The following is a 15,495-nucleotide window of genomic DNA, read 5'->3' as shown; positions in this document are numbered from 1 at the left end:
GTGATTCACTTAACAATTGTGGCAAGAAATGTGGTAAAATGGGGGCAAAACTCACTTAATAACAGAAATTATGGGCTCAATTGTGGTCGTAAGTCGAGGACTACCTGGAGTTTGGGTAAGGAAACATCTGCAAGAAAACAAGCAAGCTCAGAGAGCACCAAGGACCCATTCATTTTAATCTTGACTCACCAATATTCCTCTTTATTAATAATGAACTAGAAATACAGTCCAACAGAAAGTCACATTATTAGAGGGACTCCGTTGATTTGTGCCCAATCAAATGATAATAGGCCTTTTGTTTCTGGCAAACTAAAATAGATACGAATGTCAAAACAACGAACAGAAGCACTACTCCAGTGAGGAAAAACACTTGGAGGACAGAGCCGGTCTCTTGCAGGTCCAGCCAATTGCCAAAGAACTCTATTTCTGTTCTTCTATTACCTGTTGAAGGAGAAAAATATGGTCACCTTGGACAGTTTATAAATAATAGCAATAGCACTTAGACTTATATACCGCTTCACAGTGCTTTATAGCCCTCTCTAAGCGGTTCCCAGAGTCAGCATGTTGCCCCCAACAATCATTTTACCCACCCCGGAAGGATGGAAGGCCTAGTCAACTTTGAGCCTGGCGAGAATCAAACTGCTGAACTGGTGGCAGCTGGCAGTCAGCAGAAATAGCCTGCAATACTGCATTCTAACCACTGCGCCACCACGGCTCTCATCAGAATCATAAAAAAGGGTTCTGGAGATCAAGATCATTTTTGTTTTTATTTAGTACCTGCAAGTTGAAGCAAAATCACACAGTGAGACCTGCTCCCTGGGAATATAGCTAATTTTTTGGACTATATCCAGTAGTTGTGTGAGCAAATTATGGTGCACAAGAAGAGATGAGCTGTGGTGGCGCAGTGGTTAGAGTGCAGTACTGCAGGCTACTTCTGCTGACTGCCAGCTGACTGCAATCTGGCAGTTTGGATCTCACCAGGCTCAAGGTTGATTCAGCCTTCCATCCTTCCATGGTCAGCAAAATGAGGACCCAGATTGTTGGGGGCAATAGACTGACTCTGTAAAACTGCTTAGGGAGGGCTGTAAAGCACAGCAAAGCGGTATATAAGTCTAAATGCTCTTTTGCTATATTACCAGGGTTGGGATTCTACCAGTTCGCACCTATTCGCTAGAACCAGTTGTTAACATTCTAAGCAGTTCGAAGAACTGGTTGTTAGAAGAAATTTCTGGCCTAATCCTGTAAGGAAGGCAGGAAGGAAACATTCTGGTGTTGCTTACAGAAACTGCCTCTCCGTTAACCCTTATTACATTCTTGGCAGGACTAGACTTCCTGTCTCAGGAACGTCTCTGGATTTCCCCCCCTCCTTGGTGGTACTTTGCTTGTGTGGAGTGACCATTCAAAGTTACAATGGCACTGAAAAAAGTGACTTATGACCATTTTTCACACTTACGACTGTTTCAACATCCCCACAGTCATGAGAGGCCAGGTGAGGAGATGCGAGCCTCGATGTGAGTGATATTGAGTTGGCCACACCCAGTCAATAACATGACCACCAAGCCACATCCACCCGATCATATGACTACCAAGCCACGCCCACCAACTAAGCCACACCCACAGAACCGGTTGTTAAAAAATTTGAATCCCACCCCTGTATATTACCCCTTTTACCGCAACAAATATGCAAAGGAGGATCTTTCCTTATCAATCTAGGACAACTCTGGAGGAAATTACATAATGATGGAAAATATAGAAATCATCTATTCCATTTGATGTTTCAAATATGTTGAAATGATATCGCCAGTAGCTATTTAGGCATAGCTGCATGAATGAAGTACATCTGAAGCACAGATACAAGAGTGTGCAGGGCAATATCGGCAAGATAGCAGATGAAACATTTTAATGCAAATGTTTTTTCTTTGGACAAGTGTGCAGTGTAGATGCATGGACAGAAGAGGGTTGAATCACCATGTGGCATCCTGTCCTCCATCTTGCCAACTATTACACACACACACACACAGAGAGAGAGACAGACAGACAGACAGATACCACTGAATGCCTGTTGCCTGAATTTCCTATGGCAATTAGTGGTGTTCTGCGTAATCTGTCAATAAGACTGAGTTTTACCTTTTGTAGTAGTCTCATTTTCATCAAGATTTGTTTCATTTTCTGTAGGAAAAAGTGGGTTTCATTAGTAAGCAGAAGTCTACCACTGCCAATATACTGTCTGGGTGTCTTAGTGAACTGACCATAGAGATCTAGTTCACATAATACAAATCACACCTGAATGGGTTTAACTATAACACATTACATCTCAAATGACATTGAAAAGCCATCTAAGCTAAAACTGCAGTTTACTTTAAATAGAAACACTTATTAAGCCTCCCTACATCTCTGAAGTGTTTATCCTTGAGAGCACTTTTAAATCAAACCTTTTTCTACCTTGACTTGTAAGGTAGCTTCAAATTGATTATATTTTGCATAAGTCCAGTTCTGAACAGGAAGCACATTAGACCCAGATAAATAATACCAACTTATATGAATGGGCATTCAGTACTAAAAATGTGATTCTTCTGGACTTGATTTCACCATTAGCTTTGTCCAAAAAGTGACTAATGATTACACTAAGAATAACTAAGCAGTGGCATTCAACAAACAGCAGCAGAAAAACAGCTTAACTTTTTTGGGGGGAAAAGGTCCAGCATTATTCAAGATAGGCCTCCTCACACTTTTAAATGAAGCCCCTATCAATTCCTAAGGGATTTGTTGCTAGGTAAAAGTGTGTAGGTATGGGTGTTTCTAGGATTTATGGATAACTTTTATCCTTCATGCTCCAGACTGGAGAAAGTATGTGTTGTGGTTCGCCAGCAGCCGGTGCGGATGGCAGAGGCATCGGACAGTGAGGATGAAAGGGAACCAGTCAGGCAGTCTGGCGAGGACTTGGCAAGGGTCCTGTGTCCGATGCAGGGATGGGGCCAGGACCATCTGAGAGTGGAGGGCTGCCTTTGGAGCTTTCGGAGTCTGGCAGCAGCAAGGCAGAAGACCCAAGGGAGCCTGTTCCCAGTGCACATGTGCACAGAGCTGCTAGAAGGCGAGAGCAGCTGAAACAAAAAGGGCAACTCGGGAGTAAGGCTGGGAGGTGATTGCCCCTCCCATAAGGGATAAAAGTCAGCCCTCAATGACGAAGAGCCTTGCAGGAAGCAAAGTTGTTCAGTAATTTCTGAGTCCTTCTTGAAGCTCTGTACTCTGGTTGTTTTTTTCTGGGTTTTTGGGTTGGTTTATGATTAGCCTTAATTGGACTTCTGTTTCTTGGCAGCATTCAACAGCACTGAAAAGTGTGCTCCTATCTGGAGGAACTGTGTCTAATTAGTTTCGGCTGGGAATGCAAGTAATTCCCAGTGTTGCATTAAAAAAGCTTTTACTTTTAAATTCAGTTTGTGGTTTATTAAGTTTGACGAAGCCTGGGTCAGAACAGTGTGTATCCTCAGATCAAGGAATGATGAATGAAACTATGGATGGATGAATATGGATGGATAATGGATGGAAACAGAGGTGGTCACGTCTACCCTGGCCATGCCCACCCGGCATCCCGAGGTCAAACACAACCCTGATGTGGCCCTCAATGAAATAGAGTTTGACACCCCTGATGTAGAGGGAGGGGCTATTCTGGTGGTTTCTAGAGATAAACACAAGAAGAAAGAGGATTTCCCATGAATTCGGTCCAACATTTGCTGCAGAAGACCTTAGTCTATTTTTACTATATTTAATAATGCGTGTTAAAATTATTAACAAAATAATACATTGTTTTATTATTTTATATATTACTTTAATGTAAATTATTTTATTTATATTTATACCTATTTTGTTACCTGCTTTTAGTATGGTGTAGGTGGTTTCCATCCCTCCGTGAATGTGATTGTACACATGGCAATGTAAAAGCCAAATCCCAGGATTAAATGCTACCAGTTCAATTGTCTGAAAAGTTGCAGGAATGAGGTCGTATACATCTCTTCTGTGATTGTGATCTATCTGTGGGAAGACAGGAAGCATTATAAAGATTTCCTAAAGATAGTTCTTGACTTACAACCACAACTGGGACTGAACCAGAGGTGGGATTCATCAGGTTCTGACCAGTTCTGGAGAACCGGTAGCGGAAATTTTAAGTAGTTTGGAGAACTGGCAAATCCCACCTCTGACTGGAGATTTTACAGTATCCTTCCTCTGCCACGCCCACCAAGCCACGCCCACAGAACCTGTAGTATAAAAATTTGAATCCCACCGCTGGACTGAACATTGCATAATTTCATACATAAGTGAGGTGGTCGTTGAGGCACACCTGATTTTATGACTTTTTTTTTGCCACGGTGGTTAAGGCAATCATGCGGTCATTAAGTGAACCTGGCTTATGTCAAATGAAGGTTGGAAGTGGAAACATAAAAGAAGGAACTTTTTATCATCTATGGTGGACATGTGATAAAGCAAAAAATAAATAAATTATGCAGTATGATTCTTACCCTAATACAGAAAATCCTGAAAATGGAGATAGAAATGAAACCAGGATTTTTCCTTTTGGGATTAATGGAAAAAGAACTGGAGAAAAAATTTGGAACTTTGTTACTATACATGTTGACAACATATTGTATGGGCAAAAATGGAAGGACACTTTGAGACCTACCATGGAAGAATGGATACAGAAGTTGATGGAGTTGGCTGAAATGGCAAAACTGACTAATCTGATGAAAGAAAAGAATACAAGTCCTTTTGTTTCCACATGGAAACTGCTTCTGAACTTGGTGCATTAGATGGATAGATCTTTATAGAAATGTTCATATTATTATGGAAAAGCAAAAAGCTGTGATTTGATGCTAATGCCTTATTGTACCTCAACAGAGAGTTGGAAGTCAATGCTTCTTTTTCTTTTCTTTTCCCTATCTTTACTCACTTCTCTTTTCCATTTTCCCTCCCTCCACACTGCTCTTTTACTTATTTTTGTATTTTATAATACTTAATCCTTTTTTTTTTAAGTGAACCTGGGATACGGCGTCTGTCACAAATTTTGGTCCTATGGCTGTGGGAATACTGCAACAATGATAGCTGCAAATAAGTCATTTTTTTTGGTGTAACTTCAAATGGACATTAAACGAATGATTGGGACTATCTGTACTGCTAGGGTTACAGTTCAGGAAGCATATTCTGTTCCTCTTTTACCAACACTGGCATGTTGCTTAACTTTCTGCTCTGTTGAGGCTGCGGGCAAGCAGAAGTGGGCTGGTGGCCTGCTGGGTCCTGCTGGATGGGATTACTGGAGCTGCCACCGCAAGGTGAGGCAGGTGTCAGGGCATGGGTGGCCTGACTGCAGGGCCCTGAGGTAAGGCGGTACAGGGCATGTGAGGCAGCTGCAGCCCCCACCTTGTGGTGGCAGCACTGGTGCTCTGTGAGGCCTCCTGCCCTGTTGCGAGTAAGCAGAAGAAGCGGCCCTCTTATAAACAGGGGGGAGAAAAAGACACTCTCCAAAAATAAGCCCTAGTTCTAATTTTGGGACCCAAAAGAAAATAAGACCAGGTCTTATTTTCAGGGAAACACGGTTAATATGCTTAAGGATGCGATCAGAGGTTGGGATCTGCCCAGCTCCTGATAGACTATTGTGGACTTTGCACTGATCACCAACACTGTTCTGCAGATGTTTTGACTGCTTAAGGCTAAATTCCTGGCTTCTACACAGGCATTTCCCATGTGATAGCAGGTTGGGATGTTTTTAAAAAAAAAAAACAATACCCAATTGCGTTGATTCAGGGAGACATGATGGCTAGCAATTAAAGATGGTGAGCTTGTTAGCTGGAAAGCTGACAGCTCGGGTTTGAGACACACAATGAGGTGAGCTCCAGCTCCCGCCCACCCAGCAGTTCGAAAGCATTCAAATGCAAGTAGATTAATAGGTACCACTTTGGAAGGAAGGTAACGGTGTTCTGTATGCTTTTGGCATATAGTCATGCTGGCCATATGACCACAGAAAATAGTTTCAGACAACACTTGGCTCCCTCAGCCTAAAAATGGAGAGGAGCAACGTGCCCTACGGTCAGACATGACTGTATAGGGAAACTTTTATCTTAGATTGATCCAATTCAAAAGAGCCAGAAAAGCACAGGTAGTTTTCTGTCTCTCCCTGTAATTGTTGAGGAGTTGTAACCAAGCTATAAAAAAGAAATGTGAAGCACACACATTTCTAAATGTACTTTCTATACTCTCTATCCTATATGTTATTCTATTGTTATTATTTCCATGCTAATTATTATTACTACAGCAATTTACTCTATTATACTACTAGCTTGATACCTGTGCTTCGCTACGAAACTATATGGTCAGGCTTAGTTTGGGGGGAGGAAAATAAGGGGGGTGGGAATCTGCCTCTGCCTACCAGCATCCATCAGTATTCATCTGGCTAGCATCCTGTCAGTGTGTAAGAGAGTTGAGGGCTGTTTGGAAACTGAAACAGTATTTGCTGTGTGAGCAAGAAGGAGAAAGCAAGGTGTGGCTTAGCTCAACTGTTCTGTACTAAAGCTGCTTGGTGTTCTGAAACTGAAACTGAAACTGAAACTCCTCTCCTCTGCTTGTGTTTTGCATTTGGAACAGATTTCTTCTCAGATGGGGAGGAGGAGTAGAACTCCTTAGCATCAGAGCATGTTAATAGTAATATATAAAATACTAATGCTCTGATAGTCATTTCGAAAAATCCTTTCTTAGTGAGCCCCTAGAAGCCAAGAGGAACATACGTGCCAAATTTCAAGTTTGTAGGCTTTACGGTTCTGGAGATTTTGTGAAAATGCATGAGTTGTATTTCGCTTTGCAATTATAGAAAATTATTGTATGCATGTATCGGGCAGTAATATACCAAATCCATAAATAATTTTAGTTCACAAAATACACTGTATTATTATTAAATAAATAGTAATAGCTTCTTGTTTGCAGAACAGGTAGTCTTTGACTTACAACAGTTCATTTAGTGACCTTTCAAATTTACAACAGTGACTTATGACTGTTTTTCACACTTATGACCTTTGCAGCATCCTCATGGTCACGTGAACAAAATTCAGAGGCTAGGCAGCTGACTCATATTTATGACGGCTGCAGTGTCCCAGAGTCAAATAATCACCTTTTGCGACCTTCTGACAAGCAAAGTCAATGGGGAAACAAGAGTCACTTGACAACTGTTACTAATTAAGTGAAGAAGGGGTGTAAAATGGAGCAAAACTCACTTAACAAATTTCTCACTTAGCAGCATAAATTTTGGGCTCAGTTGTGGTCGTAAATTGAGGACTACCTGTATTTTGAAAATCTCGTATTTTGTATACAGTTTTACTAAAATACAAATCATATTTATTTTGTTATTCAGATGTACATATCGTCTGAAAGTATTAAGAATGCCCAAGAAACATTCTGCAAGTTGTTTAGTGTGACAGAAAGTGATTAAGACTAGAAAGTATTTATAATAACTATGTGATCATATAACTAACTATATGATTAAAATCAAATATAAATGAAATTATTTTCTTTGGTCCCGGATCCACCAATTATTTTTGGGATTATCACTCTGAATATGTCACTTAAGCCAAAGGTGACTATTAGCATAAAAAGAATTGCCCACTCTGGTCAATACCAACCTTGAAAATAAAGGTTTCGCCATGAAAATGGACAGTATGGACATCAAGTTCATTTCCCATTCCTATCAGGTACCAATTTGTGTCTTCTCCTTCATTCATGATCAGCCCAGGGAGATTATTAAAGATTTTGCCATTGATTGCTAAAAAAAAGCATGTAAGAGATAGTTGTGAAAGGAATGAATTACAGATTTGAGTGTTCCCCTGTCCCTTTAAAACCATAACAGAAAATATATGCAGCTCAGGGTTGAAATGAGGGGTCCTTGGTGATCTCTGAGCTTGGTTGTTTTCTTGCAGACCTTTCATTACCCAAACTAAAGGAGCATGTTGTCCATCACTCTTCACACTGCTCTGGCTCATCTAGAACAGCGGGGGGGCAGCTATGTGAGGATGCTTTCTGTGGATTTTAGTTCTGCGATTAACACAATTCTTCCACATAGACTAGTGTCTAAATTTCTGGACCTTGGGCTTTCTAATTCAATCTGCCTTTGGATTATGGATTTCCTGTTTCCTTTGGATTATGGATTTCCTCACAGAGGGTCAGATTAGGTAATCATCATACCTCTTCAGCCCTTATTCTTAACACTGGTACACCACAGGGTTGCGTGTTGAGTCCCTTACTTGATACTCTTTATGTGCATGACTGCATTCCCATTCACGCTATTAGGCTGAAAAACAGCTTCTATCCCAGGTTACAGTGGTGGTATTCTACCGGTTCGGCCCGGTTCTCCCGAGCCGGTAGCAGCGATGGGCAGCGGAGATTGAATCGGTTCTCTCCACTGCTCTGCTGCTGGGCCCACCCACCCACCCAGGCTCCCATGCTCCCATGCTCACCTTTATCCTCTGAGTTTGAAGCGCAGCTGCTTTGCGCGGCACAGAAGAGCGCTGCGCGGCAGCTGCTGAAGCAACCAGGAGAGTGCAGGCTTGCAGGTGAGTTAGAACGCCTCTGCGTCTGTGCAAAGTGCACATTTGGTGTGTCTGCGCACGCAAAGTGTGTGCACGCACGCAAAACACACCCACCAAGCCACGCCCACCAAACCGGTGGTAAAAATATTTGAATCCCACCACTGCCAGGGCAAGCAGCTCTGTTGAATTCTGCTATATAGTGCAGTGTTGGTGCGGTGTCGGGGGTTTTCAATTCAATGTGTGGAGTGTGAAGGATGTGTGTGTTTATTTTCATGGCCTTGAGGTGCACTGAAGATGGATGTTTGATTTCATTGTACAAAGTGCAATGACAATAAACTAAACTAAACTAAAACATGGTTAGGATGTTGGGCTGGAAATTAGCAAGCCCATGTTTGAGATCCGAATGTATGGGGATGGGTGAGCTCCCGTCCTCCGCTCCAGCTCCTGCTGAGGACGTGAAAGGATCCCCCAACTGGGCATCTCCCGGGCAATGGTAATGTCACTGGCTACTCGTTTCAACCCTGCTTCTGACACGTGCCATATGATTAGTCAGACTAGGTAACATCATCAATGCTCAAGCATACATCAAGCACCGAAAATGTTACCTACTTTGGGCAATGAAACATCTGCAAGAAAACAAGGACCCCCTCACTTGAAGCCCAGAATTTGTTATCCCAAAGGGCATGACTTTTAGAATCATTGGAATTAACTTTTGGATTCAGAGAATCCTTTGCATAAGCAGAATTCCCAGTGTTCTCTGATCGCTCCATCCTTCCATTTTTATGACACCACCACCACCCCCACAAAAAATACTTGGCTATTGCAAAAATTATTTGAGCACCAGGGGCAACTGTGAGGGATGCCTAGATGGCCTCAGCTCCAATGGAAATTGTTGTTTCCCAATGAGAAATGTATTTGTACCTATGTTTTTGATCATCAAGCCTTCGTTTCCGTGACTTACTGCTAAGACAGCTCACATATCCAGTGCATTTTGAGAATAAAATGAGACTCATGGAGATTTTACTTATTTGAATATTTTTTCCAACTGAAACTTTTCCTACATATATACTGGCTGAGGTGTTGCACCATGGTTGCTTAATCATGGCTAATAAACCAGAATTATTTAGGTGCATAGAATACCCTGAGCCATAACTCACAGGAATGAGTTAGCTGAGGCCAAAGTTAAACTTTCATTTACAGGCCCAGGAGCATCGCTTCACATCAGTTCCCATTATGTTAGAAACACAGCAAAACTGTGGTACAGGGTGTGGAACAATGGCCCTTTTATGACTTGTGAACTTCAACTCCCAGAATTCCTCAGCCAGCCATGCTGAAGTCCACAAGTCATAAAGGGGCCATCGTTCTCCACCTCTGCTGCAGTATAAACCCTAAAACAGAATGTAGTTTAAAGGTAAAGAAAAAAACCCACAAAGTATTCATCTGAAAAACCTACTGATACTCACCTCCACTCGCTGAAAATTCATGTTTTGCCAATTATGTATGATAGTCCTTCTACTCTTAAATATTGTGTGGCTCCCAACCACAACAAAGTGGCTTCTGCCTTATATTGTAGTTTGCAACCAGCTATAATCACATAACCTATCTAACCCAGCAAAACTAAACCATATTATAACTTAGTGCAACCTGTGAATCTGATCAGTATATTAGGTTAGACAGTAGACCAAGAACGTTTTCTTCAAGTTTATTCTAAAGGAGAGAGAGTTCTTTTTTAATTCTAAAGTTTATAGCAGCATAGTGAACCAACAAGGCTGCAACATATTATCATTATTTTGAAAGCCAAGGTTGGCTTTCACTTTGGGGAAAACGCATGATAGTGCAAAAACCTAAATAATTGATGAAGCATATTTTTCAAGAAGTAATTCTCTTATTCCATATACTAAGCAACATACCATTCTTTCTGTTCCCTTTCGTAAAATTACTGGTGGGGTTAAATTCTTCAGGGTTTTTGTGCAGATATTTTACAATGTTGTCATTTAAATACCAAGATTCATTCTCATCAAAAATCATAAATAGAAGAGCAAATTCACGATCAACATCACTCCTTGAGCCATTTTCATTTAATATCCCCTTTCTGCAAGTTATAAGGGGTCCAATCAAACCACTGTACAAATCCTGAAATTAAAGAACAGAAGGGGGAAAAAACAGCACAAAGAATGGGTTCCTTTACTAATATCAATGTGTGTGTGTGTGTGTGTAATAGTCTCTCCCTATATGTATATGTCTTTATATACACACATACATACACAGGGAGAGACTATTAAATGCAAGACTTTTAAAATAAGTGCAGGAATAATGGACCATGCCAAATAAATAATAAATGAATGGGTTCACACATGCAAATCTTATATGTTAAAAGCTGCAAAAATTTCATGCTTTCCTGACCTCCACAAGATCCGCTGGAAGATACCTACTATAAAAACTGCTTGAATACCTGATACATATCCTCCTCAAAATAATTCAGTTCTAACACATTCAGACAATATGGAAATTTTTCAAGATATCCAAGGATAAATAGGGGAGAATTAAGAAAAAAAAAATCAAAATGGCAATTACAGCCATGTGATTAAAGCCCCATCTTTTTGAGACATACATCATGCGTGGCCCCAACTTCTTTTATAAAGTCCCTTCTCTTCCCTGCCCTCCAACCGAATGGACACTCTTGAATCCATGGTCTTTCCCTTAACCATTTAGCCTAAGAAATTTAGGTCATTTTCACCCACCTTTTTTAGAGGTTAGGGTTAGACCAGAGATCTCCAAACTTGGATACTTTATGACTTGTAGACTTCAACTCTCAGAATTCCTCAGCCAGCTATGCTGGCTGAGGAATTCTGGGAGTTGAAGTCCACAAGTCTTAATGTTGCCAAGTTTGGGGACCCCTGGGTTAGACAAACTTAGAGGAAGAACAGATAACCCCCTACATAAACCCTGTAAGTCGGATATTTCATTTACCTTTACAAAATGCACTGTTGAATAATAAGCCCAAGAAATACAGTTTGGATCAGAAACGCCAGGGCCTGATTGTTCTGGAATTCTCCAAAGGTACATGCTTGTTTCTCCTGCATGCAAACATTTGTGTTTAAGAAAAATAGGTTTGGGGAGAAGAGAAAATTAAAATAAAGATGATCAACATCCAACATTCGATAAAAATTGATTCAACTTGGTAATTTTGGTAAAATACCAACTACTTTTTTTTTTTAAGTGTGTCTTGTCTTTAATTCCCAAGATCAGAAGTATATGATGAAGTCCTCAAAATACCAAAATTCTACTTAAAAGCATCAATATCCAAACTATAAATAGTCCTGGAAGTTACAATGGCACTGAAAAATGTGACTTACGACCGTTGTCAGCGTTCCAGCAAACCTCAATTCCAATCAGTAACTCCGAAACAAACATATCTCAAAAGTACCTTTATTAGAATAGCACCTGGCACATCCATGGAAACCCAAATCTAAAGTTTTTTTGGGGTTTCCACAATTTCTCAAACTACAAATCCATCCCCGCTTGGTCGTCATCACATCACATGGCCCAATCACGATCCGTCCAAAAGTAAGATCCTTATTTCACCCTGCGCCATACTAAATGACCTTGGATTAACAAAAGAATTTTATTTTGTCTACTTTAGAGCTACTTAATTGAAATCACCCCCTTTCCACTCTCCCAGGCTATGTGGCAGCATGGAATATGGATTCCAAAGCTGAAAACCATTTTTCACATTTATGCAGCAGCCCCATCAGTGGTGGGATTCCAACTTCCGTGCTACCGGTTCTGTGCACTTGGTGTGCGCATGCAACACTCAAAGATCACCCCCGCGCAGCACTCAAAGATAGTCTGAGCTGGTTTTGTTAGCTCAGCTGGGGCGCGGCAATCCGCTCTGCCAGGCAAATCAGATGGATGGGTGGGGCCAGCCAGAGGTGGTATTTGCCAGTTCTCTGAACTGGTCAAAATTTCTGCTACTGGTACGCCAGAATCAGTCCGAATCTGCAGAATATACCACCTCTGATCCCCATGGTCACATGATCAAAAGTCAGACATTTGGCAACTGGCTCATATTTATGATGGTTGCCAGTCACGTGATCCCCTTTGGAGACCGTCTGAGGAGTAAAACCAATGGAAAAGCCAGATTCACTTTACAACTGTGTTACTAACTGCAGTGATTCACATAACTGTGGCAAGAAAGGTCATAAAATGGGGCACAACTCACTTAACAACTGTCTCGATCAGCAACAGAAATTTTAATTGTGGTTACAGGTTAAGGACTACCTGCTTAAGCAATTTAAGTTACGGTTAGCAATCCACTAAAAACATTGTACGTAATTGATTTTTAAGTGTCTGAATATTGTTTTCAGACCAAACTAAATTGGTTCAACATGGTTTGTTGGACAAACTATAGTTAGGTGGGAAGCAACCTAAAACTAAGGAGAAATTTCCTGACAGTGAGAACAATTAACCAGTGGAACAACTTGCCTCCAGAAGTTGTGAATTCTCAAACACTGGAAGTTTTTAAGAAGACACCGAACAGCCATTTGTCTGAAATGGTAGAGGGTTTTCTGCCTGTCTAGAAGACCTCCAAGGTCCCTTCCAATTCTGTTATTCTATTCTATTCTATTTGTTATCAATACAGTAAACCACAACTTTGGAGCATGCAATAGCATGAACCCAGCCCCTAATTTCAATATCTTAAAGCAGCCGTGCATTTTCCTAGGGTTAGCACGTCAACCTTCATCACCTGTTGCACCATTTCGGGAAGAATCAAAACTGGTGCTATCTGCTCCTTAGCATATTCAGAAGCAGTTTTGGGGAAATAACTGTACTAGTCAGTCCATGGGATGAAAGATGGACAGGAAATTCCCACTTTTCATATTCCATAGGAATGCTAGAAAGAAAGCCATGGGAAACCCCTTCCATTTTGGGGGCTAATAAAGCAACTAGAAAACTATAAAGTCATCAGGAATCAAATCAGGGTGGGTTTCAAAAATTTCAGCAACCAGTTGTCTGCCTGGTTGCTGGGTGGGCGTGGTCATGGTGCGCGTGGCCCAGTGGGCTTCCTGCACCATGGGTTTCACCCTCCCCGGGTTCCAGAGGCTTTCCTCAAGCCTCCAGAAGGGCGAAAACAGCCTCCCCCAGGCTCCGCAGACCCTGGAGCAGAGGTGGTATTCAGCAGGATCTGACCAGTTCTGGAGAAAAAATACTACCTCTGACTGGAGATTTTACAGTATCCTTCCCCTGCCACGCCCACCAAGCCAACCCCAGAGAACCGGTAGTAAAAAAATTTGAATCCCACCACTGCCCTGGAGGCCTGTTTTTCCCCTCCTGAGACTCTGGAGGCTTCCCTCGCATCTCTGGGAAGGTGAAAACGGCCTCCTCCGGGCTCCAAAGGCCCCCCGGAGGCCAGAAACGGACTCATTTCTGGCCTCTGGAACTTCCGGAAGGCCCGTTTTTCGCCTCCTCGAGCATCCGCGTGGGCCCTGTACTTACCTGGCAACCTAAACAGGCCACGTGGAGACTCCTGGGAGGGGCAGGGTGGGCGGGCCCAGACAGGGGTGGGATTTACCAGTTCGCTGAACCGGTAATTAAAAATGATAAAATTAGATACCGGTTCACCCAAACTGGGGCAAACCGGTAGTAGCCCACCCCTGAATCAAATCCAACTCATAAGACTTGTGTGAAAGTCAGCAGGATTGTGTCTCCTGTCCTGATCCACCACTGTACCTGGCATGGTAACGTGTGCTTTCGTTCCGGCATCTTCTTGTACTCCATGAGCTGATATTGAGTAGGGCCTACTGGCTTTGTTCTTAAATATAATTACTACCAAGTCACCAACTTCTGCGTGAATGAACGGCCCTAAGGCAAAATCAAAACAAAACAAAAAAACAATGAGTATTGTATATTTTTTAAAAAATATATGTTATTAGAATACAAGGAATGGAAGAACTCTCATCTCATTCTAAAGAGTGAGCATTAAATTAATTATACTATGATAAAATATACTAATTCATAGATCAATACCCTATTTTTTTTAGCAGATAAGGTGTTAAAGCAGAAATGGTTCTCACTTGACTGTAAATGGTAGCCTACAAAATACATCCTTCACTTTAAATGGCCAGCTCCGGATGAAGATACTTAAATTAATATTAATAATATATTTTAAACAATGAAACACTACTTTAAAAATCAACAAGACTCATTTCCAGCCTGGTTTATCAAAGTTTCTCTGTGTCAAAGAGTATTGATATGCTGCTCCGTCTCCTAGTGAGAAACATAGTTTGCAACCTGTCTATGCAGATTCCCAGGCCATGGTTGTCCCAAAGGTGTTTTTCTTTTAATTTATTTATTGGTTTGCTTGCATGTTTATTTATTTAGCATGTTTATATAGCAACCTACCTCTCTAACAGCAATTCTGGGCACATATAACAATAAAATAAAACCAGGGATATATAAAAGCAATCGTTATAAAAATATAAAAATCATTATTACAAAGGAAATATTGTAAAAAATGTAAAATATACAAAGCACACCAAGAAAGCAAAGTATGAACCACAGTGGAGCCATTTCAGAATGTCTCTGGTTTCTTGGAAGCACCGGGCATGGTCACATAACCAAGTCTTAAGGAACTTCCAAGATTATAGCAGTCAGGGGTGGGATTCAAAAATCCCAGCAATCGGTTCAATGCCCGGTTGCTGGGTGGGCGGGGCCATGGTGGGCAGGGCCTACCGGACATCCTGTTTCCGGCTTCCGGTGGGCCTCCAGAGGCTGGGGGAGGCCGTTTTCCCCCTCACAAGGGTCCAAAGGCCTCCCCCAGGCCTCTGGGAGGGTGAAAGCATCCTCTGGAGGCCCACCGGAAGCCAGAAATAGGCCCGTTTTGCCACTTCCTGTTTTTCTGGGAAGGCCATTTTTTGCCCTCCCAAGGGTCCAG

General features: G+C 41.7%; 1 protein-coding gene across 1 annotated transcript in view; it reads right to left on the bottom strand.

Moving 5' to 3' along the window:
* HEPHL1 (hephaestin like 1) overlaps positions 1-15,495 on the bottom strand; it is a 54,843-nt gene continuing 39,348 nt past the window's right edge. The window contains exons 14-20 of the mRNA XM_087966164.1: positions 14,292-14,423; positions 11,532-11,638; positions 10,472-10,694; positions 7,659-7,798; positions 3,870-4,029; positions 2,128-2,169; positions 1-441 (exon numbers count right to left, since the gene is read on the bottom strand). Of these exons, the coding sequence (XP_087822290.1) occupies positions 248-441; positions 2,128-2,169; positions 3,870-4,029; positions 7,659-7,798; positions 10,472-10,694; positions 11,532-11,638; positions 14,292-14,423 (998 nt within the window). The 3' untranslated portion in view covers positions 1-247. The remainder of the gene's footprint in view (positions 442-2,127; positions 2,170-3,869; positions 4,030-7,658; positions 7,799-10,471; positions 10,695-11,531; positions 11,639-14,291; positions 14,424-15,495) is intronic.

Source organism: Notechis scutatus, chromosome 5, assembly GCF_049901735.1.
Source record: "Notechis scutatus isolate UNSWTSFEM ecotype Mainland chromosome 5, rNotScu1.2, whole genome shotgun sequence".
In the NCBI taxonomy this organism is placed as follows: Eukaryota; Metazoa; Chordata; class Lepidosauria; order Squamata; family Elapidae; genus Notechis; species Notechis scutatus.
Note: the sequence above shows the minus strand (reverse complement) of the source record. Positions and strands in the feature narration are given on the sequence as shown.